The 26862-nt window shown below is 39.3% G+C and overlaps 1 protein-coding gene and 1 pseudogene across 4 annotated transcripts in view; both read right to left on the reverse strand.

The window, feature by feature from the left end:
* Nucleotides 1-26862, reverse strand: part of INTS8 (integrator complex subunit 8) — a 66109-nt gene that overhangs the window by 24584 nt on the left and 14663 nt on the right. For all 4 annotated transcript variants that reach the window (XM_066266028.1, XM_066266024.1, XM_066266027.1 and 1 more), the window contains exons 8-14: nucleotides 25577-25732; nucleotides 20384-20484; nucleotides 19796-19937; nucleotides 13312-13382; nucleotides 12405-12580; nucleotides 11181-11314; nucleotides 6976-7086 (exon numbers count right to left, since the gene is read on the reverse strand). In XM_066266028.1, coding sequence (XP_066122125.1) covers nucleotides 6976-7086; nucleotides 11181-11314; nucleotides 12405-12580; nucleotides 13312-13382; nucleotides 19796-19937; nucleotides 20384-20484; nucleotides 25577-25732 — 891 coding nt within the window. The remainder of the gene's footprint in view (nucleotides 1-6975; nucleotides 7087-11180; nucleotides 11315-12404; nucleotides 12581-13311; nucleotides 13383-19795; nucleotides 19938-20383; nucleotides 20485-25576; nucleotides 25733-26862) is intronic.
* Nucleotides 9406-10246, reverse strand: LOC136328573 (histone-binding protein RBBP4 pseudogene; annotated as a pseudogene).

Here is a 26862-nt window from a genome sequence, read left to right on the forward strand (position 1 = left end):
TCATTTAAATGACTGACTTTTATCTCAGAGAATGAGGCTAAATTCTTTTAGTCTTTATCACCTCTGTATTGTTGACTTATTCTAATACTTTTTATATTTTTTTAAAAACATCCAATAATCAATATAAAATACACACCATGGCACTAAACAAGTTTTACATAAATTAGAAAACAAAAGTTTTTACATAAATTATACATATTGTGTATATATTATACAGGTGTAAAATTCCATGATAAGCATAGCATGCATCTCTATCCACCTAGATATTCAGAATTAGACCTTAAATTCTTCAACGAAGTTATACATTTCAAAATCTTTGCACACACTATTAATCTACATTTGGCTAATGAATCAAATAAGTCAAATCAACTACAATGCAAGCCCTTTCCTACACATCTCCTAATTTTCCCACAGAACAGTCTTCCCCATTACTCTCCCTCCACAGGCCTTTCAGGTCTACAATGCGGCTTCTACCTTCCATCCTCCATCATAATGAAGAAACAGCTCATTAAACAAAGATCTTCTAATTGTCCAATCTACTGAACACTTCCCAATTACCTTCCTGAACTTTTCCAGACATTCCCCATTATGACTCTACGTGTACCTGGTCCTCACACCCATCACACCACTCTTTCTTGGACCCAATACTGCACCCCCAGGCTCTGTACAGTCGCCCTAGATGATTTCTGATGACTCCCAAATCTGTATCTCCAGCCCAGACCACTCTCCAACCTTCAGGTTCATGTGTCTAATCGTAGGCCCAAAGTAAACACTGTAAAAATGAACTAATAATGTGCCTTTCAAAAATGTCTTTCTCTGCGCAATCACTTGTTGGGACTCCCATCTGTTCTTTGACACTCAAATGAGACACCGGAGTATAATCCTCGATCCTTTCTCCCTCCTGCCTTCCACAGCAAATGAGTTAGCAATCAATTATCAATTCTAGATTTTACATCTTAAAGATTTCTCTACTATGTTCGCTTCTGTCCTTTCTACCATCTGTGCCACTTACTAGCTGTGTGACCCTGGACAATTTAGTTATCTTGGAGTCTCTAATTTCTCTCTTAAAAAACGGAGATAACACTTCCAGTCAGGACGGTGATATAGGGAAATGTGGGACTCGCCTCTTTCCACAACTACACCAAATGACAACTGAACTACAAAACCACCACCATGGAAAACCACCTGAAATCCGCCTGAACAGAAGTTCTTTAACTAGGGAATGAAAGAAAAAGCCATGTGGTGACTGGTAAGAGGAATGGATGAGCTGGTCCCACATCAGCATGTGGCTGACAAAAATCTGAAGGGATCTCAGCTGCAGGGGTTCCCCCAATGAGTGAGGGGTCCCTGCCCAACACCAGAAACCCAGCCCAGGGTTCCAGTGCAGACGGCTTTGTAGCTCAGGCCAGGTGGCCCTGGGCAGAACACAGGCGGCGGCTGACCTTAGCCTGCACCTCTAGAAACAGTACACCCTGTGGACAGTTTCAGACCATGCTGAAGCACCACCACCCAACCACCTCCACAAGAAACACACCAAAGGGGCAGCCTCAGCAGGCACCAGAGCCCCACTGAGTAAGCCCAGCTCTGTGGGATGGGTGCTTGCACAGCTGATCCTCCACCAGGGTCCGAAGTCTGGTAGTCATAGCCAGTCCTTGCAGGTGATCGGCCTGTGAGTAAAACCCTCCTACAACATGCCAACAACCACCAAGGCTCAACTACAACAGAAAAGTACACACAGCCCACAAGGGGAGCACACCTCGGACGCCCATCTTGGGTGACAGGAAAGGCTGTTCCAGCGGACCCCACAGAAAACTACTACATTACACCACTCTACCAAGCCTGGGAGACTAGCAGCTCCACCTAATACAAAGAAGTGCACACAGCAATGTGGCCAAAATGAGGAGAAAAATACCTGCCCCAAACGAAAGGACAGAACAAAACTCCAGAAAAAGAACTAAACAAAATGGAGACAAGCAATCTACTAGATGCAGAGTTCAAACCACTGCTTATAAGGATGATCAATTAACATAGTGAGAACTTCAACAGCATAAAAAAGGAACAGTCAGAAATTAAGTAAACACTAACCAAAATGAAGAATACTTTATAGGGAATCAACAGTAGAGCAGATGAAGCTGAGAAGCAAAAACACCCAATCAGAACAGCAAAAAGAAAACCCTCCTAAAAATGGAGATAGTGTAAGAAGCCTCTAGGATAACTTCAAGAATACTATCACATCATGGGGATGCCAGAAGGTAAAAAAGAGAGAGCAAGGATTGAAAACCAAATGGAAAAAAATGACAGAAAATGTTCCTAACTTGATGAAGGAAATAGAAATACGTGTCTGGAAAGGGCAGAATCCCAAACAAGAGGCCCACACCAAGACACATCATAATTAAAATGCAAAAGGCTGAAGACAGAGAAAGCAGCAAGAGAAAAACCATTTGTAACCTACAAGGGAGTGCCCATAAGACTGACAGCTGACTTCTTAGCAGAAACTTTGCAGGTCAAAAGGGAGTGGCAAGAAATATTCAAGGTGATGAAAAGCAAGAACCTACAAACCAAGATTACTCTACCCAACAAAGCTGTCATTTAGAATCGAAGGACAGATAAAGAGCTTCCCAGACAAGAAAAAGCTAAAGGAGTTCATCACCACCAAACCAGCATTATATAAAATGTCAAAGGTTCTTTAAGAAGGAAAAAGAAAATCAAACATATGAGCAAAATGGCAATAAATACATATTTACCACAACTGAATCTAAAGAAAAACAAATAAATGAACAAGAAAAGCAGAAACAGACTCATACATACAGAGAACATTCTGAGAGTTGCCAGATTGGGGGGGGGGGGGGGGTATTGGGGGAATAGATGAAAAAGCAAAGGAATTAAATACAATTTGATTACAGAATAGCCATGGGGATGTAAAGTACCACACAAGGTAGGCAGTCATTAATATTCTAAAACTTATGTATGGTTTCAGATGAGTGCAAGATTTATTGGAATGATCACTTAGTTACGCAATGTCTAATCACTGGGGTGTATACCTGAAACTAATATAATAATGTATATCAATTTAACTGAAAAAATTTTTAAATGATTAAAAAAAATGACAACACTTTCTGCAGTCTTTTCTTTCTTTTTTTTTTTTTGAAGAAAAATGTATATGAATATTGCAGAATATTCTGAGCCCAGTAAATGGTATTTTAGGAGTGGAAGGAGAAAAGTTCCCTAAGACATGCCCCCTATTATAAACTTTTCAGTCACATAAACAACTGTCTAGAGCTTTGTTGTGCAACATAGTAGCCACTAGCTATGTGGCTGGATTGTGACCAGTCCAAACTGGGAGGTGCTGTAAGTATAAAACACAGGATTTTGAGTGAAAACGTAAGTGCACAATAAAACAATATTTTTAAAAAGCAAAATATATCAATTTTTATATTGTTGGTATTTTGTGATGACAAGTTTAAATCTATTAGGTTAAAATACATTAATAAAATCAATTTCACCTTTTTTGTACTTCTAAAAATGTGGCCCTGGCCGGTTGGCTCAGCGGTAGAGCGTCGGCCTAGCGTGCGGAGGACCCGGGTTCGATTCCCGGCCAGGGCACATAGGAGAAGCGCCCATTTGCTTCTCCACCCCTCCGCCGCACCTTCCTCTCTGTCTCTCTCTTCCCCTCCCGCAGCCAGGGCTCCATTGGAGCGGGGATGGCCCGGGCGCTGGGGATGGCTCTGTGGCCTCTGCCCCAGGCGCTAGAGTGGCTCTGGTCGCAACATGGCGACACCCAGGAGGGTCGCAACATGGCGACGCCCAGGATGGGCGGAGCATCGCCCCCTGGTGGGCAGAGCGTCGCCCCTGGTGGGCGTGCCGGGTGGATCCCGGTCGGGCGCATGCGGGAGTCTGTCTGACTGTCTCTCCCTGTTTCCAGCTTCAGAAAAATGCAAAAAATAAAAAAAAAAAAAAAAAAAAAAAAAAAAAAAATAAATAAATAAAATAAAAATGTGGCTACTAGAAAAGTATAAATTATACATCTAGTTTGCATGGTATTTTCATTTGGGCACTATTGATCTAGAACAGCAGTTCTCAGTTTCCGATTCCAATTCCATAGATCTAAGATGGGACCCAACAACTTGCATTTCTACAAGTTCCCAAATGTTGCCAAAACTGTTGACACGGAGACTGTACTTTGAGAATCACTGGTTTAGCACTACCTTCAAAAGTGTTTTTGCTCATTGTCCTCTTAGAACAGTTTACATAAAGTATTCACTTCCCTGTACAAATTTTTAAGTTGAGAAGTTTAACTTTTTCCTAAGACAAGTTTAAGGAGTTAAAAGTTTAAGATGCTAAAGTATATGTAAATCCTGAGTTTCTGAATATTGAATTACACTTTATTTCTATTTTAAAACATATAGGCATTTAGAAATAAATCTAATAAAATATGTGCAATATTTGTGTGCTAAAAATTAAAAAATGCTGAAGAGGTAAATGAATAAAGAGATATACTGTGGTCATAGACTGAAAGACTCAACATTGTCAGCTATCAGTTATTCCCAAATTGATTTATAGATTCAGATTTATTTCACTCTGAATCAAAATCCAGCAGGCCTTTTTTTAATAAGACACTGAAAAGATGATTCTAAAATTTGTATGAAAAAGCAAAGGACCTAAAATAGCCAAAATTATTTTGAAATAAAGGAGGTCCTCAAATAACGTCTTTTCATTATAATGTTGAAGGGGGAAAAGCATAACTCCCAGCTGGGGCTACTATCTGTGTGGAGTCTGCGTGTTCCCCCCTGTCTATGTGGGTTTTCTCTGGTACTTTGTTTCCTTCCCTATCTCAAAAATGTGCACGAGAGGTAACTGGCAAGGCTCCAGTGTCCCAGGCTCAGTAAACACAGGGTGGTGTGAGGAACACCCTGGGAAGGAAGGGCACCCTGTCCAGGTCTGGTTCCCGCCTTACGCTCTGAGCTCCTGAGGGAGTCTTTGGCCACCCATGATCCTGAACTGGAACAAGCCAGTCTTACTTGCTTTTATTAACTTTATTAAATGTATATATAGCTCACATTTATTTCAATGTTTAATATTAGTAGTGTCTGGGGTCTTTATTTAGAAGTTTGGTTATCATTTTGTGACCGTATGCCATAAGAAAACTTAACTTTTTTTTTTCTTTTCCAAGTGAGGATGGGAGATACAGTGACAAACTCCCACATGAGCCCTGACTGGGATCCACCCAGCAACCCCCATCTGGGGCTGATGCTCTGCCCATCTGGAGCCATGCTCACAACCAGAGCTATTTTTAGTGCCTAAGGTGGAGGCTCCAAAGAGCCATCCTCAGTGCCCAGGCAGATGAGCTCAAACCAATCAAGCCATAGCTGCAGGAGGTGAAGAGGAAGAGAAAGAAAGAGAGAGAGAGAGAGAGAGAAGGGGGAAGGGGAGGGGTGGAGATGCAGATGGTCGCTTCTCCTGTGTGCCTTGATCAGATATCGAACCCAGAACATCCACATAATGGGCTGACGCTCTACCACTGAGCCAACCGGCCTGGGCCTTAACTCTTGTTCATATCTACAATTAGCCTATAATAAAACTGGTTTTATTACAGGTTGTTTCACTTAAAATCAGTTTCTGAGAACCTATCAACAATGTCAACAAAACTGGAGGTCTTACAGCAGTTGGTTTCAAAACTTACTATCAAGCTAGAGTATGGCTTTTCCACCTACCCATCTATTTTTAAGTAAGCTGGAAAGGGACAATTATGAAAAAGGGAATAGAATGATAATGAAGAAACAATATGATATGTGAACTATAAATATTTTCAGGCAGATCAATTTCAGGAAAGAGAAGTTGAAAAGCTGGAAACTGCTTCTTTTAAAACTATGATGTCTCAAATCTTAAAGACTTCCAGCTGGAAGAACATCAGTCTAGGAAAACCAACTACCTTACCTTAACCAAAGCTCACAGGGGTCTTTACAGGCTGGTTCTTACCTCCCATTTAGTCTCATCATGTCTCACATTCACATAACAAATGAGTATTTGCATACTGCTTTTAGTCTACTTGTATACCATCCTATTTTTTATCATTGAGCTTTTCTTCATGGCATCAACCTCTTCACCTACCTAACTTATTAAACCTCAGGTACAGCACAGGATTTTCACCTTCCAACTACTATCTTCAACCTCCCTAACAAATTTACTATCAGTTGAACACTTATATCATTTAATCTCACTTATGTCTCAAATTTGCAAACTCCTAATATAAAATAAGCTATAAAAATAATTTCAAGGGATTTTGTTTTGTTTTTATAGTCTGGAACACAATCTTTACTAAATGAATCCTAAAGGATACAAATAACTTTTCATGTTCTCTAAATATTAAAAAAAGGAATAGACCAGATTCCCTATGTCCAAGACCAGTTTGGTATAGATACAAGGGTAAAGGGAAAAAAAAAACAACCAAAACACCTTTTCAAGTATTCTTTTAGGGATATGATAATCTTTTTTTTTTCCCCCTTTTTGTATTTTTCTGAAGCTGGAAATGGGGAGGCAGTCAGACAGACTCCCACATGCGCCCGACCGGGATCCACCTGGCATGCCCACCAGGAGGCGATGCTCTGCCCATCCAGGGCGTTGCTCTGCCGCAACCAGAGCCATTCTAGTGCCTGAAGCAGAGGCCACAGAGCCATCCTCAGCGCCCGGGCTAACCTTGCTCCAATGGAGCCTCGCTGCGGGAGGGGAAGAGAGAGACAGAGAGGAAGGAGAGGGAGAGGGGTGGAGAAGCAGATGGGCGCTTCTCCTGTGTGCCCTGGCCGGGAATTGAACCCGGGACTCCCGCACGCCAGGCCGACGCTCTACTGCTGAGCCAACCGGCCAGGGCCAGATTATCACTTTAAGATCAGGAAAATATAACAGATTCTGTTTTTTACCTTTCATGCTAAAATTAATAAAGCATATTCTTAACCAATAATTGATGTACACTTTACTCACCATAACAGTACTGCAGTGTAAACCTTTGGCCATTAGAATGTACACCAAATCCCTTGTTAAACTGTCCTTGATTCCCAGGATAACACCACTATAGACAGAAGGTACTTCCCACTAGAAGAAATAAAAAAATATAAATATACACAATTAGAGAAAGTCAAGTCTAGATAAAAGTCTTTCAATTGTCTTTGATCACATTTAAAAAATCATTCAGGGGTCTTTTTGTTTTTTTAGAGAGACAGACAGACAGACAGACAGGAAGGGAGAGAGATGAGAAGCATCAATTCTTCAGTGCAGCACCTTAGTTGTTCATTGATTGCTTTCTCACATGTGCCTTGACCAGCGGGCTACAGCCAAGCCCAAGTGACTCCCTGCTTAAGCCAGCAACCTTAGGCTTCAAGCCAGTGAACCTGGGGTTTTGAACCTGGATCCTCTGCATCCCAGGCCAACTAACTGGTCAGGCTCAGAGGTCATTTTTTAAAAAGAAAAATGACAGCAAACAGCCTGATCTGTGGTGGCACAGTGTGTATGTAGACTGTCAACCTGGAAGGCTAAGGTCGCCAGTTCGAAACCACAGCTTGCCCCATCAAGGCTCACAGGAGAAGCAACCAATGAATAACTTAAGTAAAGCAACTAGAATCTTGCTCCCTCTCTCTCTCACTCCCCCTCTCTCTAAAATTAATAGAATCTTTAAAAAATAGTTAAAAAAAGAAAAAAAATGACAGCCACAATGAAATGCTAATCAAAATGAACATATTTACTATAATGAGTCAGTAATAAATAATTAAACTGACTGGAACTTTCTGGAAGGATACAAAAAAAAAAATGAAAACAGCCCTGGCCAGTTGGCTCAGTGGAACAGCATCAGCCTGGCACATGGATGTCCCAGGGTCGATTGCTAGTCAGAGCACACAGGAGAAGCAACCATCTACTTTTCCACCCCCCCTTTTCTCTCCTTCTCTCTCTCTCACCCTCTCCCACAGCCATGACTTGATTGGTTCCACTGCATCAGCCCCAGACACTGAGGATGGCTCTGTGGGGCTTCCACCTCAGGTGCTAAAAATAACTCTGGTTGCGAACATGGACCCAGAAAAGCAGAGCATCTCTCCCAGACAGGGTGGATCCTGGTCAGGGCACATGCGGAAGTCTGTCTATCTCCCCTTCTCTAACTTGGAAAAGAAGAAAAAAAATTAAAATAAAAAGTAAAAAAACAAAGGAGTATATGTATTAACTTATGTAATCTTCACAACAAAACTATGAAGTAGTTATCTCCCTTTTATAGATGAGAAAACTGAGGCAGACAGATGTTAAATAACTTAGTCAAGATTATACAGCTAGTAAGTAAAAAGCTGGAATTAAAATTCAGACAGTATCAGAATTCCCTCTTAAATATTATGCTATACTTATCTATGAAAATGAACAGTAATGACAATGTCCACACTTATGAAGCCCACTAATGTTTATAGCAATTTTCCATTTCACTTCACTCAATGTTTAAGTGTCATAAATACACATGAATTTCTGACAGCTTTTCTACTGTTTTCAAAAGAGGAGTATCCAGTTAACAGAAGCACTGCCATATTACTTAATTTCTCCTGTATCATGGGCTATTTCCCTTGTCTCTCTAGCTAAAATGATGTTTTAAAAGCTATTTTCATTTGCACCTCCATGCAGGGAAACTTTGAATAGATAACCTCAGAATCAGATAAATACATTAGCTGGGTGTTTGGGTTCTTTTTTTAAATCCAAGATTAATTTAATTTTAAAAACAAATACAAGCTATGACCTCTTCTCAACTTAACTGGACAATCTACCCATGGTATACCTGTCAGGTAAAAACATACATCTTTACAACTCAGTGGTCCAAGGTTTTTTTGAATATCCATTTCACAGAAAGGAAAGAAATAATAAGGCAAAACTGTAAGGGGGAAGGAATATGTAGCTCTGATTTAACTCAAGAAACTGAGAGGAGACTGGTCTGCAGAGGAGAACGTGCGCCCTGGGAGGTCGGGGTGAAGGTTTGGAGTGGGATTCACAGGACCTGTATCTCCCCCGATTCCTGAACAACAGCGACGTCTTCCAACACTTACACTTCATGGCTCAGACCTCACCTCACTTGGCTCTATTCCTTACTTACTTCTAGCCTTTACTTAAATAAAATTGAGGCACAGTACCAGAAGGAAAATAAAGTAGGCCCACATAATATTCCCTTTGCAGTGGCTACTTTAGATCTTTGTTACTAGAAAATTCCTGGCTTTGCTAAATTAAGTCCCCAGTTAATATTTAGAAAACACTCAGTTTGGGCTAACAGCATAATTGATGGTGTCTATTATAGAGGGATAGCTGAACAAAACCTGTCTCTCAAAACCAGTGATATATCGATCTCAGGGTTGACAGGGAAAAAAGGGACTCTCAACCCACAAGTCGATGTATCTAAGATCCCTGTCCTTCTGGATCCACACTTCCTCAGGGTCTGCATCATTACAAATGTTCTCTGACATTTGCCACACCGGTCTGATGTTGTCTTCCGACACAGAAAAGATCACCGAAGGTTCACTAGGATTCCAGGAGAAATCAGGTATTTTGGCAGTGTGACCACCACGAATAAACAACAACTCGAGCGGCCAATCTTCTGCACCTTCCAGGGCTTGTTCCACTACAATTTTACTTAACTCCCAGATGCTCAGTCTGCGATCAATACCCACTGAAAGCCCAAACTAGTCTCATTGTGAGGCAACCACTGAATCTGGAATATTTCATCCTTATGTGATTGAAAGGCATGCAACTTAAGTTTCAGATTTCTCAGCTCTCACAAGACAACAGTCCTATCAGCTAATTCTGTGGCAAGAATAAACTCACCATAAGGATTCAAAGAAAGGCAGTTCCCTTCAGCAGTGGTGAGCATCAACTGAGTGGCTCAGTCTGTTTAAAACAAGTACTCCAGATCATAAGTTTCTGATCATCAGGAAATAACCCAAACAGAGATTCATGAAGCAGATGCCAGGAAACATCTCCTACTACTGCTATGTCCTGTAAAGATGATCTTTGCATTCACTGCTTCCTTCACAACAGCACTGATATCCCATAGGGAGATGGTGTGGTCATCGGAAACACTAAGTAAGTACCCACTGAGTTTTGGCTTCCAAGAAAGCCCACAGCCTTCATCCTTACGTCCACAAAGACTCAAGTCTGAGCTGCACTCCCCAGAAGGATCTGGCTTAGAAGGATGTTTTATACAGTTAAAAACATGAACACCAGCATCCTTGCCAGCCATGACAGGCAGGCAGGCAAGTCAGAGGAATCTCCGGTCAAGCATTGTGGGAGTGGTGGAGAGGATGAGGGCATTTGCGCTGCCTAGCTGGGTGTTTTTAAATTAATATCTAAAGCCAAAAACATCTATAAAGAAGTTTTAATAAACTGTTTCAAAGCTATAGGTTTTAGACCTAAAAAGGTATTATAAAACAAAACTAAAAATACTCTATTAAGCACGTAGTGATTATTAGCTACAGTCTGCATAAATGATATACCTTATACATAAAATTATAGCAAAATGTCAAGTGTATGTAGATACTTTAATAATAAGTGGAATATAAACTCATTGTTAGAGGTTACAGACTTAATAGTATCCCTTTTTTTTTTAGAGAGGAGGGAGGGGAGGGAGAGAGAGAGAGAGAGAGAGAGAGAGAAAGAGAAGGGGGAGGAGCAGGAAGCATCAACTCCCATATGTGCCTTGACCAGGCAAGCCAGGGTTTTGAACCGGCAACCTCAGTGTTTCCAGGTTGACGCTTTATCCACTGCACCACCACAGGTCAGGCATAGTATCCTTTTTGACACTTTTTATTTCTTTGTCAATTGATATTCAAGGTGCAATTATTATTGTGTGAAGGTCCTAAAATTATTGACAAATAAAAGAGGACCTTATTCTCAAAAAGGTGAAGCAACAACTCTTCTATTAAATTATACCAGAAGACAGGGTAATTTTATCTGTTTTGTTTTTTACAGAGAGAAGGAAGGGAGGGAGGGAGGGAGGGAAGGAAACGGAAGTGGGGTAGGAAGTCTACTCGTAGCAGTAGTTGCTTCTCCTATGTGCCTGACGGGGCAAGTCCAAGGTTTTGAACTGGCTACCTCAGCAGTCCAGGTCAGTGCTTTATACACTGTAGCACCACAGGTCAGGCTATTTTATCTGTTCTTGACAGATGGTTGCTTACCTTATTAGACACAGTCCAGAATTGGCGCTCTGATGTCATACCATGTAATTCAATTAAAATCTGTCTAATCCTCCAGGGATCCACTGACAATATCAACTGATGCTCTAACTGGCCAATGTTGACACTTGCTGAGGCTAAGAAAGAAGAGATTTTTGTTTAAATAATGATTTGATTCAAAGGTACATATAATCCTAAAAGTATGATAATTTATTGAAATTATGTACATTTATAATTATTTCTAAGGCAAAAACAGATCTCATCTTGAGAACTAACTCATCAATATAATGTAATTTACACATTAACTTTATCCTCATAGAAAACCTATCACAATTTGTATTATGTCTATAGTTAATAAGTGCATTTGATAAAGATGATGAAAATATAAACAAAGGTAAAAATCAAGAACTATTTCTTGGAAATAACTATGGTAAATACGGAAAAAAATAGCTATGTAGACAGTCTACTTTTGAACATGTGTTAACAAAAACGTGTATAAGTAAAATAAATGTTAATTTTCAGTAATAAATATTTAGAATGTGTGGTTTTTGAAGGAAGAGGAAAAGGAGACAGAAAAGGTATTACCCTCCCAAAGAAACAAGAAATGATCATTAAAATCCCAAATTACAACTCAGCTTTCAGATAGTCTTCAATAATCATTTCCAGCATTTTATGTTAATCTTTTTCTTTACAACTGAACAGGCAACCAGTTTAAATCTAGTGAGTTTCAGAGGAGCTAAAATTTTGTCTTTTTGTTAAATCAACTGAATTCTGTTTTCACCTATATTAACTTTTGAAATTTATGACTTTAAATTAACAGCACTGTATTTTCTTACATTTATAAAATAAGAGAAAAAATGGAAGAAAATTAGATAAGGCAAAAATGCAATACTGCCAAAGCTAGATGTTTAGCCAATAGGTAGTATCAAAGTGATACAGGCTGAAATGCATGAAAGCCTGTACTTCTTTACGGTCTTAGCATACTCTACCAATCCTACCTCACCTCTTACTGTTACCTCCCAAGAACATATCAGCAACAGTAACCTCAGTAGGCCTAATTCTCCAATTAACTTCTTAAATAGAAACATAATTATGAAATACAGGTGAACTTTTATTAATTACCATCATAAATGTAAATTAAAACAATTAAGGGGGCACCCTCAAATATACTGAGGGACAAACAGAGGGGCAAAGTGTGCCAACATTTTAGCAGACTAGAGAGCTAACCTGGGATATCATAAAATGAAGTCACAGGTTTAATGCACAGATTTACTCTAGGGGATCTTTTCCTCATCTGATCAACAAGTAGCTTTCGTTCTTCATCTTTCAACAATGTAATGAAAAGCTCATGTGAAGAAATCATGAAAACATACTGCAGATCTTCCAACCCCAGACACACATTCCTAGATCAGTAAGAAATATGGTAAAACAAAAAAGTATATTATTTAGTTTGGCGAAAAACAATAATATTAACCAATTTTTATTAATAAGCCATTTAACAAATCACCATTTCATAAACCGTATAACAATATTTTGAAATATTAAAAATTTCAGCCCTGGCCAGTGGCTCAGTGGACAGAGTGTTAGCCCGGCATATGGACATCCTGGGTTCAATTTCCAGTCAGGGCACAGAAGAGATACAACCACCTACTTCCCTTCCCCTGCCCCTTCCCCTTCTTCTTTCTCTCACTCTCTATCCTCCTGCAGCCATGGCTCAATTGATTTGAGAGCACAGGCCCCAGGCGCTGAGGATGGCTCCAGCTCCATGCAGCCTCCACCTTGGTGCTAAAAATAGCTTGGTTGCAAGCATCAGCCCAAGATGGGCAGAACATCTGCCCCAGTCGGAGGTTGCTGGGTGGATCCTGGTCAGGGTACATGCAGGCTCTGTTTTTCTGTCTTCCCTCCTCTCAAAAAAAAAAAAAAAATTCACTTGGTCCTTATTTAAAATTGTGATGTCAGTGACACAATATGATAAATTTTGTGAGGCTATACTAATCTCAACTTAACCTAAACTGGTTCTCATATATTAGTTACTGCCTATCATGGAGTTCAAATACAAAAAGTAATAAAAGATGCTTTCTTCATAGGACTAAGTTAAAAGTTATGGGGGGAAAAAAGAAAGAAAGGTACTTACTTTAGAAAAGCAGCCATGTTTCCCTTCAAAGAATCTGAAGGTTTTTCTAAATTTATTGATCTTGAACATACCTAGAAATTTTGAGTAATTTTTATTTGAGTATGAGCACTTTAAAAAATATACACTACAGTATAAAAAAAATTACAATTTAAAAACAACTGAATTTTTCTTTTTTGGCCATATTATCAATCATAGATTTGATTAAGTAATTTAAAAAATGATACCAAAAACCTAAATTCCATTATTAGGAAAGGAGCAAAATCTGATCATTTCAATAACCGCACATATTAATAATAAAAATAATCTATTTAGCATGGTATATAGTTCTCCCAGAACTTATAAATCATATTATCAACTATATGTAGTGATAAACTATAAGAATCAGTACTACTGTCAGAAAAGTAAAGACTCAGCTTAGCTGCAAAGGAGGATCAGTAACAGCTAATGCATATAAAACCAATGGTTAAGAAATTAACCAAGGTCTAGAATATAAACTGACATATAAAGAGTAACAAAAACTAGTTATAGAGGCCCTGGCCGGTTGGCTCAGTGGTAGAGCGTCGGCCTGGCGTGCGGGGGACCCGGGTTCGATCCCGGCCAGGGCACATAGGAGAAGCGCCCATTTGCTTCTCCACCCCTCCCCCTCTCCTTCCTCTCTGTCTCTCTCTTCCCCTCCTGCAGCCAAGGCTCCATTGGAGCAAAGATGGCCCGGACGCTGGGGATGGCTCCTTGGCCTCTGCCCCAGGCGCTAGAGTAGCTCTGGTCGCAACAGAGCGACCCCCCCCCCAGGGGCAGAGCATCGCCCCCTGGTGGGCAGAGCGTGCCCCTGGTGGGCGTGCCAGGTGGATCCCGGTCAGGCGCATGCGGGAGTGTCTGACTGTCTCTCCCCGTTTCCAGCTTCAGAAAAAGAAAAAAAAAAAACAAAACTAGTTATAGAAATATAACTTATCTACAAATATTCTAATATTATTATTCTGAGTTTATTCACTAGATTAAGATTCCTCCCATACATTATTTACAAACCAAAATAAAATACAAAAGTCCTTAACCTCAAGAAACAGTCAATTAGTCTCTAATAAAATAAATTATAGAATGTTTAAAAAAAGAAACCCCAAAATTAAAAAAAAAATGTTTGTAGCTGGATTGTTTATAATATCCGGTCTACCGGAAAGTTCTGTCCATTTTTGGAATAAAACAAAATACAAATTTTTCTTACCGTCAATAAACTTTATTAAATAATATAATTGCCATTATTATTAATGATTTCTTGCCAGCATGAGGGCAATTTGTATATCCCATTTTTGAAAAATGATTTATCTTTTGATGTAAAAAACTGAACCAGTGCTTGTTTGATATCTTCTTCATTTTTGAAATTTTTGCCCTTCAAAAAATTTTGTAAGGACAAAAACAAGAGATAATAGGAGGGTGCTAAGTCCGGGGAATATGGTGGATGTGACAGAATTTCCCAGCCTAGTTCTGCAATTTTTTGACGAGTCCCCAAAGCAGCATGTGGCCTGGCATTATCATGATGCAGTATGATGTTCTTCCTATTGAACATCGCCAGCCTCTTTTCTTGGACTGCTGTCTTTAAATTATCCAGTTGCTGACAATACTTCTCCGAACTGACCTTTTCGTTCAGTTTTAAAAGCTCATAATGTATTGGTCCTCGAATGTCCCACCATATACACAACATTCTCTTATTCAGAGTCAAATTTGGTTTAGAGGTGGAAGGGCTAGGTTTTCCGGGTTCACAATATGCTCTTTTCCTTACGATGTTTTCGTAGGTAATACACTTTTAATGCCCAGGTATCATCCGGTTCAAGAAGGGTTCGATTTTGTTCCGAGCAAGCAGAGATGTGCATATGATGGCTCGATCATCCAAATTCTTCTGACTTACATGTGAATATTTCCACACCAATCCTATCTTCCGAATATGGTCTGAAATGGTTTGCTGAGCTGAATTAAGCCTTCCTGCGATCTCCGATGTTGTCAGAAAAGGATCTTGCTCCAACATGGTCTTAACAACATCGTCATCGATCAAAGATGGTCGCCTAGAATGTGGCTTATCAGAAAGGTCGAAATCACCTGTTTCGAATTTTTCGAACCATCTTCTGCATGTCCTATCAGAAACCATACCTTCACCAAACACTTTCAGTAAATTTCTACATGCTTCTGTAGCATTTCTTCCTTGTTGAAATTCATATAAAATACAGTGCCGTAAATGAACTTTATCAGTAGCCATGGGTACACTATCGCTTCACACATAAGACTAACGTGAATCAACTTTGTTTTAGTTAATTTGCTACGTCAGTATGTATACATTAAGTGATAAAAATAGAGAGGCACACATGCACCAAATAAACATGTGCTTACGTGTCGAAACTTGTTGTGATAGAAACGGACAGAACTTTCCGGTAGACCTGATATATAGTAAAAAAGTGGAAACAACCCTAAAGTCCATCAACTGATGAAGGGACATATAAAATGGACCTTGTATAGCACACCCAGATGATTGGACACACAAAAGACACTGAATGATATACCCATTCAATGGACTATTATTCAGCCATAAAAGGGAATGAAATACTAATACATGCATAACATGAATATACATTGAAAACGTTAAGTCAAAGAAGCCAGTTATAAAGAACAATATATTTTGATTTCATTCATATGCAATATCCAGAATATGCAAATCTATAGAGACAAATTAGTAGTTACCTGGGGTTGAAGGAAAATGAAAGATGACTGCTAACGGATAAAAGGTTTTGTTGCAGGGTCAGAATGTGTGGGGGTGCAATAAAAACATTCTAAAATTGATTGAGATGATGGCTGTATAGACTCTGTGAACGTACTAAAAATCATTGAACTGTACACTTTAAATGGGTAAACAGCCTGACTGGTGAAGGCGCAGTGGACAGAACATCAACCTGGGATGCTGAGGCCTAGGTTCGAAACCACAAGGTTGCAGGCTTGAGTGTGGGCTCACCAGCTTGCGTGCAGGATCATCAACATGATCCCATGGTATCTGGCTTGTAGCCCAAGGTCAGCTGGAGTCCCGGATTAAAGTCACATATGAGAAAGCCATCAATGAATAACTAAAGTGACGCAACTATGAGTTGATGCTTCTCATCTTTCTCCCTTCCTGTCTCTCTCTTGCGCATGTATGCGCTAAAAAATTAAAAAATAAAAATAAATGGGTAAACAGTATGGCATGTAAACTATTGAATATATTTGATGCAGCTGTTATTAAAAGATTAAAAAAATAACAGTATCTTTAAAATACTATGCGCCATGGCCCTGACAAGTAGGTTCAGTCGGTTAGAGCATCATCCCAAAACAAGGTCGTGGGTTTGATCCCTGGTCAAAGGGTATACAGGAAGTAACCAATGAATGCACAACTAGGTGGAGCAACAAATGAATGCTTCTCTGGGCAAGAGAGAAGACACCCCAATTTATTTATAAGGCAAACAGGACCATGAAACCAAAATCAAAGGCAGGACAAAACAAAAACAAAAAACAGGTGCATCAGTCTCACACATGAATGTAAAAAATTCTTAAAGTATTAACTAACCAAATCCAGCAATATATATATTTAAAATATCACAACATATACCTAAAACAAATACAATTATGTGTTAATCATGGCAACTAAGATAAAAAAGATCATGACCTAACTGGGTTTATTCCAGTTAAGCAAAGATTTTTTTTTAAGCAAAGATATTTTAACAATTAATATACTTCACCACATTTATACAGATTAGAAAAAAATATCAAATTATAACATTGTAATAGACATAGAGAGTAAGCACTTGATAAAAATCTAAATATCATTCATGATGAAAAAAAAAAGACCCCACAGTGAACTAAGAATAGACGAAAACTTCCTCAATTATATAAGGATTAGCTACAAGAAAAACATAAACATCATTCCAAATGGTGAGACAGTGCAAACTTTTCCTCTCAACTGAGAATGAGACCAGGAAATATACCAGAGCCCCTTATACTGAATATTGTACTGGAGGTCATAGTCAGCAGAATAAGAATTAAAAAGAAATTAAAATGAAAAAATTAGAAAAGGAAAAAAACCAAAATGCATTATTTACAGATGAAAACTGTTTATTAAAAAAAATAAACTTACAGATAAATACAATTTTTAAGAGATTAGCAATGTAGTGGAAATAAAATCATTATACAAAGTTCAACTCTACCTCTATACCAATGCATAAACTATTTTAAAGCGTGTAGTAAAACGAAACAAAATAAAAAAAACAAGACCTCTATGGAAAAATTATAAAGCTCGGAAAGACATTTTAAAAACACCTAAATTAGTCAAGAGCTGTACCAATCAAGGATTAGAATACTCAGTACTATAAAGAGATTAATTCTTCTCAAATGGGTTTCTCAATGTAATGTAACTACAAACAAGAACACATCAAGGCCAATTGGTGGAACTTGACAATCTGAATCTACGGCTTACAACAAAATGCAAAGGGACACGCATACCAATACACCTTTGAAAACTGTGCCTCAGATGTCAAGACACAGGAACACTGACGTATAAATTGACAAATGGAAAAGTATCACAGAATAGAGCCCAGAAGTAGGCCACACACACTTAGCATTCAATAAAAGTAGCACTGGAGATTGACAGAAAAAAGATGTACCATTCAGTTAATGGCAGGAAAACAAATGGACAGTCAATAGGAGGGGGGGGAATAGCATCAGACCCCCCACTTCACATGACACCGAAAAAAGCAACTGTAAGTGGATTAAAGACCTAAATGTGAAAGGTAGGCTAAGTTATAAAGCTTTTAGAAGATACACTGTCAGACTATCTTCACGACCACAGGATAGGAAAAGCTTTCTTCAATAAGATACAGAAATAAAGTTAAAACAAAAGTCAAACTCAAAGGAAATCCCCAATATATAAAATTGGTAAAGCACAGAAGATATAAAGAACTACCAAAAAAAATTCTGCAAAAACAACCCCAAAAAATCCAATAGAAAAATGAGGCATACCCCTTGGAACAGATACCTCAAAAAAAAAAAATCTGTATGAGCAAACATAAGTGAAAGCTAGTAAATTCCTTAGTAATTGGGAAATGGAAATTTAAAACTCAATGCGATACAGTACCATTATACAATGACCTGACAGGCAAATCTGAAAATACCAAGTCTGGTAAGAATGCTGACCAGTGAGAGAGCTCATGCATGCTGGTGCCAAACACACTTTAATATTATAATGTAATACACTTTCTCTACATGTTCCAAGACAGACATGTGTGTGTGTGTGTATCCATGTCTGTTCCAAGCAGCACAATAGCCAGAAACTATAAACATAAACGCCCTTCACCATAAGAATAAACTGTGCCATGGTCAGGCACCTTAGAGGTCCCTGGCCAGTTGACTCAGTGGGGAGAGAACAGGCCCGGCATGCGGATGTCCCAGGTTTGCTTTCCAGTCAGGACACACGTGAGAAGTAACCATTTGCTTCTCTTCCTCTCTCTCTTTCCCCTGGCAGCCAGTGGCTCAACTGGTTCCAGTTTCAGTCCCAGACACTGGGGATAGCTTGGCCAGTCCAAAAATTAGCCTCAGGCGCTGAGGATAGCTCAGTTGATTCAAGCATTAGCCCCAGACAAGGGTTGCCAGGTAGAGCCCAGTAGAGGTGCATGTGAGAGTCTGTATCACTATCTCCCCTCCTCACTTAAAATACAGATTTAAAATTAATTCCACCTTAAAAAAAAAACCCACCTTACAGCAATGTGAAAAAAACTGAATCTGCATTAAACTACTTGGAAAAAAACCTCACAAATGTTTAGTGAAAGAAAATGAATAATTTTGTATGATTTCATTTATATAAAGTTCAAAACAAGAAAATTAAAGAATATTTTTAAAGGTGTATACAAAGGTGATACAACTGTAAAGAAAAGCGAAGAAATGATTATGATTCTAAGGCAGGACAGGGGCCTCCTCATGGGGAGGCAGAAGGGGTTTCGTGAGAAGCCTAAGGACTTTTAGAGTGTTGACAATGTTGCACTTTGGAACTAAGTGGTATTAATTATGCTCTATGTACTTCTCTCAACCAATGTCTATTACATTAAAACTATTAAAGAAAGAGGCTGAAAGATCCAGTAAAAACTCAGACTCTAAAACTCATGAGAGGCCAGAGGTATGATTTGAGTTTTTAATAAACAAGTGATAGAATAGGTGACTGACATTTTGGATAAGAATAAAAAATTACCTGAGAAAATGAGAGAGCCAAGGACAAAAATTTCGTAAATAAAAACACTTTGAAGGGAGAGTAAAACAGAAGTCAATGAAGAACTAAGGAAAATTCATTATCGAAGGAGAAGTAGAAAAGAGACAAGCTAGGCAGGCAGCTCAAACGAAAACAGAAAAGACGGCACTGGATTTGGCAACTAACAGTTCGCCGGTAACTTAAAGCAAAGGTATACGTTAAAGAGGGGAAATAATGTCTTACCTCAAGAAGAAAGTCTATTTTCTCTTTATTAGGTCTAAGAAATAGCTGGTTAAATTGAACACTAATCGTTCTACCTTCCAATAGATCACGGACTGTGTTACAGGCACAGATTTTAAAACAGATTTCATCTAAAGCTTCATTTCTGTAGAATACAAAAACAGATCCATTAATGTTTTTTAAATAAAAAAGGTATATATTACAAAACAAAATTCACAAAAAATGAGCCATTTATTCTTGAGAGATTAAGATTTTGGGATATTCAGGCACACTAGTAAATACCAAAGTTGGGGGAAACACAGAGCAAAAGTTTTGAATTTATCAAGGGACAATTTAGTTATATAGATTATGTAGATTACATAATAAAATCGAATTCTGTTACATATAATTTTTTCCCCCAAGCTCTGTAAAATAGATTAGAAGAACACTGCAGTGGCTCCTCTAACTACGTTAATTTCCATATACTAATAAAAGTGGAAGTGTTGTCACAGACTTACAGGTGGTTTGGAGGTATGATTTTAATAGACTCAAAATGCACACTTGCTCCTTTATTCAAATATAAAAAAGTAACGCTTTGATTTACTTACTTACCCCTGTTGAGCTTTCTGAAAGAGTTCTCTTAGTACTGACTGTCGGAATTGGACAGGTAAACTGAAGGTTAAGTTATCTTCAATGAAAATATTTACTACTTCCTAGAACACAGACATAAAATTATATCCATTTCAAAAATCATGGCAAAGCTTCTCTATTTTAAAGAAGTCTTTCTCCCCAAAATATTAAAATAAACTTAAAAATAAATTTTTAAAAGTTGTCTTTCTATAACAAAAATACACACTCAAGAAAAACCACAAAGCCTGACCGGTAGTGGCACAGTGGATAGAGTATCGGCCTGGTACACTGGGGACCCAGGTTCAAAACCCCAAGGTTGCCAGCTTGAGCCCAAGGTTGCTGGCTTGAGCAAGGGGTCACTGGCTCAGCTGCAGCCCCCCCGCCCACACACACACACAGTCAAGGCACATATGAGAAAGCAATCAATGAACAGCTAAGGTGCCACAATGAAGAACTGATGGTTCTCATCTCTTTCCCTGTCTGTCCCTTTCTGTCCCTGTGTGTGTGTGTGTGTGTGTGTGTGTCTGTCTGTCTCTCTCACACACACACATCTTACTAGAATAATCCTCCTAAAATTTTACAATTAGATTAAGGATAAAAATAATTTCCTCTTTTATACATTTACATTTTTAAACTTATTTATTAATGAATGAGAATTTGTATCAGTTATTTGAGCCAACAAATGACACAAGCCATGGAACAAGATCTCAGATGCTCCACTATGTTAAAATTAAAGATCATGGATCAAAAATGAGATGTGGCCTGACCTGTGGTGGCGCAGTGGATAAAGCGTCAACCTGGAAACGCTGAGGTTGCCGGTTCAAAACCCTGGGCTTGCCTGGTCAAGGCACATATGGGAGTTGATGTTTCCTGCTCCTCCCCCCTTCTCTCTCTCTCTCTCTCTCTCCCCCCTCTCTATAATGAATAAATAAAAATCTAAAAAAAAAAAAAAAAAAAAAAAATGAGATGTGAGAGATTCCATTAATTAGTAAGAGGTAGTGCAGCTACATTAGAAGTTTGAAAAAATTGTTCTTGGCCCTGGCTCAGTGAATAGAGTGTCAGCCCAGCATATGAACATCACAGGTTAGATTCCTGGTCAGGGCACACAAGAGAAGCAACTATCTGTTTCTCTCCCTCTCCCCCTTCTCTCCCTCTTCACCCCCCAGCCAGTGGTTTGACGGGTTCAAGCATTGGCCACAGGCGCTGAGGATAGCTTGGCTGGTCCCTGATCATTAGCCTCAGGTGCTAAAAATAGCTCAATTGATTCAAGCATCTTCTCCAGACAGGGTTGCTGGGTGGATACTGGCAGGGGCAATGTGGGAGTCTGTCTCACTATCTCCCCTTCACTCACTTAAAAAAAAATTCTTCTCGTTCATTTTAAACACAAGCTCATACACAAACTTTTTAAAATATTAAAACATAATAAAGATGGAAAAAAACACGCTAAAAACTATCCTAATAAATTTGAATGGTTTAAAATATAAATATATTATTTAGTGAATTACAGAAAATGCATGGATTGTTACATGCAGACTTTCTCAGCTCTTTACCAAGCAATGGAAGAGGAAAGAAAGAAGGGATGAAGGAATGACAGTGTGAGGAGATAGGGAAGAGAATTTTAAAATTAAAGTTGACCAGCCGTTACCAAATAAAAACTGACAAAAGTGGTTTCAAAACTATAGGGCTGGGTGCCTGACCAGGGTGGCTCAGTAGATGGAAGCATCAACCAGGGACACTGCGGTCCCAGGTTCAAAACTCTGAGGTGGCAGCTTGAGCACAGACTCACCAGCTTGAGTGTGGGATCATCAACATAATCCCATGGTCACCAGCTTGAGCCTAAAGGGTCGCTGGCTTGAAGCCCAAGGTCACTGGCTTGAGTTCAAGGTCTCTGGTCAAGGCACACATGAGAAGCAATCAATGAGCAATTCAAGTGACATAACACAAGTTGATGCTTCTCATCTCTCTCCCTTCCTGTCTCTCTCTTTCACTAATGCAAAAAAAAAAAAAAACTTAAGGCAACCACTGCTTCACCTCCGCAGCCAAACATGAGCTAGGGAAGGATACACAGGGCAAAATATCCCTTGCCAAAAGTAAAAAGATTTGTTATAGCTGGTTCAACAACTGCTTGATCAGCACAAAACAAAAACCAGGCAGTTCATATGGAGAATCCTATTCAAATACTAAATAGCTAAATATGATTTCTAAGATACTCCTGCATAAATAACTAATGATAAATTTCACAGTTACAACAAAATCACTATTTTCCTCTTCCTAGCTACCCAATTGCACTACCTTCTGATTCACACATTTTGGCACCTTGTTAAACTCACAGTAACATGGGCCTCTCTGTGAGTAATATTTCTAAGATCTTATTTGCACAGGTACAACTCCAGGGATCTTCTTAAAGATTCTATATCTTAACTATAATTGATCCTACCCTCTATAAGCCTCACTAGGAATACGCAACTGAAAGATCTCCAGTCTTTAATAAATTCATTTGCATCTGTAATCCATCCACAGGAAAACCTGTATTATTTCGAAAGGGCTCCAGGGTGGGGGGAGAAAGTACTAGCCCCTCTCTTCTATTTTCTGTGGGAAAAGTAACTCTAGTTGAGAACAGTGAACTAAAAAACTAGGCTTTAGCTCCAGTAGTTTTTGGAGACAGAAAACTAAAGGTATGCTAAAGCTCTTTCACTTCATGATTCCTGTCTTTTTTTGTGTGTGTGTGGAATAATAAAAGGCTTTATTGAGTACAGAGCACGCATCCCCACCGGCGAGGTTCACTGGCCCCGAGGAAAGGTGGAGGCCAGGGAAGTCCTCATGATTCCTGTCTTGAATTAAATAATATGAGGCACTGTTCATTTTCTAAAATAAAGGCTTTCCAATAAAGATTTTAAAAGTACAAATTCTAATTCCCACTGACTTTCATTACCAAAGTAAAGATACAAAACCACAGGGGCAACAAAAACCTCAACAGACCATTTAAGCCCTTTTCATGAGTAAAACTAAAATCAGTACCAGGCTCGCTGGCACAGTGGGCTCGGTAACACAGCCTCCAAACCTACCAAAACGGCTTTGTTCCCTTTCTCCTTCAGTCTTAATATTTACAGTGGTTAATACGGCTGGGCTTACAAGACTACACTTTCAAACCAGACACAAAACTCGAGTCTCCAAATGGAGGGCATTGTGCTAAGTGTAGTAAGTCAGACAGAGACAGACAAATACCTTATGATTTCACTTACATGTGGAATCTAAATACAAAATAAATAAGCAAGCAAAACATAAGCAAACTCACAGAAGCAGAGAACAAATTGACGGTTGCCAGAGGGGAGGGGAGCTGGGGGTCTGAGTGATAGGTGAGGGATTAAGACGTACAAATTGATAGTTACAGAACAGTCACAGGGATGTAAAGTACAGCTTAAGAAATATAGTCAATAATATCATAATAGCTATACATGGTGTCAAGTAGGTGTAATATTTATTGGGGAAATAACTTTTTAAGTTATATAAATATATAACTACTGTGCTGTACAGCTGAAACTAATAATGTCAACTATAACTGAAAAATAAAAAAAACTTTAGGCTCCATTAAACAAAGTTCTCTACATATAATTTTAAAAGTTAAAAGAAGCCCTGGCTGGTGGCTCAGTGGCTGAGCATCAGCCCAGCAAATGGACATCCCAGGTTCCATTCCTAGTCAGGGCACACAGAAGCTACCATCTGCTTTTCCTCCCTACTTTCTCCCCCTTCTTGTCCTCTTCCCCTCCCGCAGCCAGTGGCTTGACCAGTTCAAGCATGGCCCTGGGCACTGAGGATATCTCCACTGGAATGCATTAGTCTCAGGCACTAAAAATAGCTCAGTACTTGAGCACTGGGCCCCAGGTGGGGTTGCCAAGTGGATCCCAGTCAGGGTGCATGCAGGAGTCTGCCTCACTAAAAGTTACAAAAAAAAGGGAGGGTGGAGGTAGGGAGAGGACAAAGGGGGGGGAATGGGGATGGAAAGACTTTCCATGGGGCAGAGTGTGCACAATGCAGTGTGTAGATGGTGTTACATTGAATTGTACACTTAAAACCTATATGGTTTGGCAAACCATGTCATCCCACTCCCCCAATTTTCTTTTTAATCAAGTGAGAGGCAGGGAGGTAGAGAAACCGACTCCCGTATGTGCCCCAACCGGAATCTACCCAGCAACCCGTCTGGGGCTGATGTTCTGCCTATCTGGGGCTGGCTGCTGCTCCGTTCCTCGGCATCCAAGCTATTTTAGTGCTTGTGGTGAGGCCATGCAGCCATCCTCAGCACCCAGGACCAACCTGCTCATTTGAGCCATAACTTCAGGAGACGAAGGGGCGGTGGAGAAGCAGATGGTCATTTCTCCTGTGTGCCCTGACCAAGAATAGAACCTCGGACTTCCACATGCTGAGCCGATGCTCTACCACTGAGCCAACCAGACAGGGCCATAATTTTTTTTAAAGTTAAAAGTTTTTATTTTGTTTTTGTGTGTGTGTGACAGAGAGAGGGACATATAGAAACAGACAGGCAGGTAGGTAGGGAGAGAGATGAGAAGCATCAATTCTTTATTCCATCTCCTTAGTTGTTTTCATATGTGCCTTGACCGGGATGCTACAGCAGAGCAAGTGACCCCTTGCTCAAGCCAGCAACCTTGGGCTCAAGCCAGCGACCACGGAGTCATGTCTATGACCCCATGCTCAAGCCAGTGACCCCACGCTCAAGCTGGATGAGCCCGCACTCAAGCCAGTGACCTCAGGGTTTTGAACCTGGGTCCTCTGCATCCCAGTATGACGCTTTATCCACTGCACCACCGCCTAGTCAGGCTAAAAGTTCTGATTATAAAGTTTCTTACAGAATGTACTTCAAATAGACAAACTATACCTTCAAGAAAGGATAGTATGAATAACAACAAAGAGTCAACACCTATGTAGTGCTTTGCCTTAGAGTTTATAAACTGTAACTTCTCACTTGATTTTCATAAGAAGCTTATGAAATAGGGTAATTATTATTACTATTTTATAGGCCAAACTCACAGTTTGAGTCACCACAAATCACACAACTGGTAAATGATAGTGCCAAAATGATATTGCCAGTATTTAAACTCAGTTCTGTCTGGCTTCCAAATCTTTCCAACTACACTACTGCATCCCCATTATAAGTCTTACCTGATAGTTACCAGATCTCAAACAAATATGGACTTGACTATATGGAGTTGACTGTTGAGATGTCCTATCAGAAGAAGGTACAAGAACATCACATGCTTGACAATAGCCAGCTAACCGCTTCTCATCTATGGTACAATGAAGAGATAATGAACCTATCTGTAAAGTAAGAGGTATATATATCATTATCCATCAATGAAACAGAAACAGTAGTCTAACACCCACTTAGTGCATTTGAACAGTACAAGAAAATGCTAAAGAAAAACTCAGGGATAGAGGAAACATAAAAAATATAAAGGTTTAAGGTTTAGAGGAGGCATTGGCAAAACTACTGCTCACAAGCCAAATCTAGCCTGCAGCCTGTTTTGTACAATCCTTGAGCTAAAAACGAGTCTTAGGGTCATAAAAAGGGGGGTGGGAACAACAAATGAGAATACGCAACAAAAAACGGTATAAGGTCAACAAAACTAATATATCAATATCTGCTAACTGGCTGGCCCTTTACAAAAATGTTTGATGACTACTGGTTTAGTTTTCAGGCCAACGTAGGTATGACAATTAAGAAACTGACTAATAAAAAATGAACAACATTAAAAACAAGCTGAAAATATTTAAAAATACATATACTTGGCAGAGATTTACAGGGGAAGAGCAAATAAACTCAATCTTCACATGCTCAAAAAGATTAGGAATGCTTCTACCAAAACAGAAAAATTGTTTTAAAGACACAAATCTAAGTTTTAAATTGGTATACTTGAAATGTCATAAAATCAGAAATCTGATGAGTTCCCCCGGCAAGTAAAATGAGGTTGCCCGACGTGTCAAGCATAGATTTAAATAAATCTCAAGTGCATTTTCTTCTTCCAATGAGGAAAGGAGACTGAAGTGGGGACTTTTTCTGGGCATCAGGCATACAACAACCTAGTTATATACTTCAAATTTCAGTCATTTGAATCGTAAAAAGAAAATTGCAAATGATAAGCACTGAATAAAGCTTCTCCTTAAGGAAATGCAAGACTTTAGATGCCCCCTCAACCAGGGATTGAACATGCAACCTTAGTGGACTGGGATAATGTTCCAACCGACACCACCTGGTCAAGGCTAAGACAACACAAAATTTTTAAAGATACTATATTTCATCCATCAAACTAGGAATTAAAAAAAAAACAACTCACTGCTGATTACTCTCAGAGAAAGGTACCTGGCAAAGCAACTGGTTTGGAGACTTTAAAAAATTAATAACCGCCCTGGCCGGTTGGCTCAGTGGTAGAGCGTCAGCCTGGCGTGCA

Source organism: Saccopteryx bilineata, chromosome 3 (genome assembly GCF_036850765.1).
Source record: "Saccopteryx bilineata isolate mSacBil1 chromosome 3, mSacBil1_pri_phased_curated, whole genome shotgun sequence".
NCBI classification, from domain to species: domain Eukaryota; kingdom Metazoa; phylum Chordata; class Mammalia; order Chiroptera; family Emballonuridae; genus Saccopteryx; species Saccopteryx bilineata.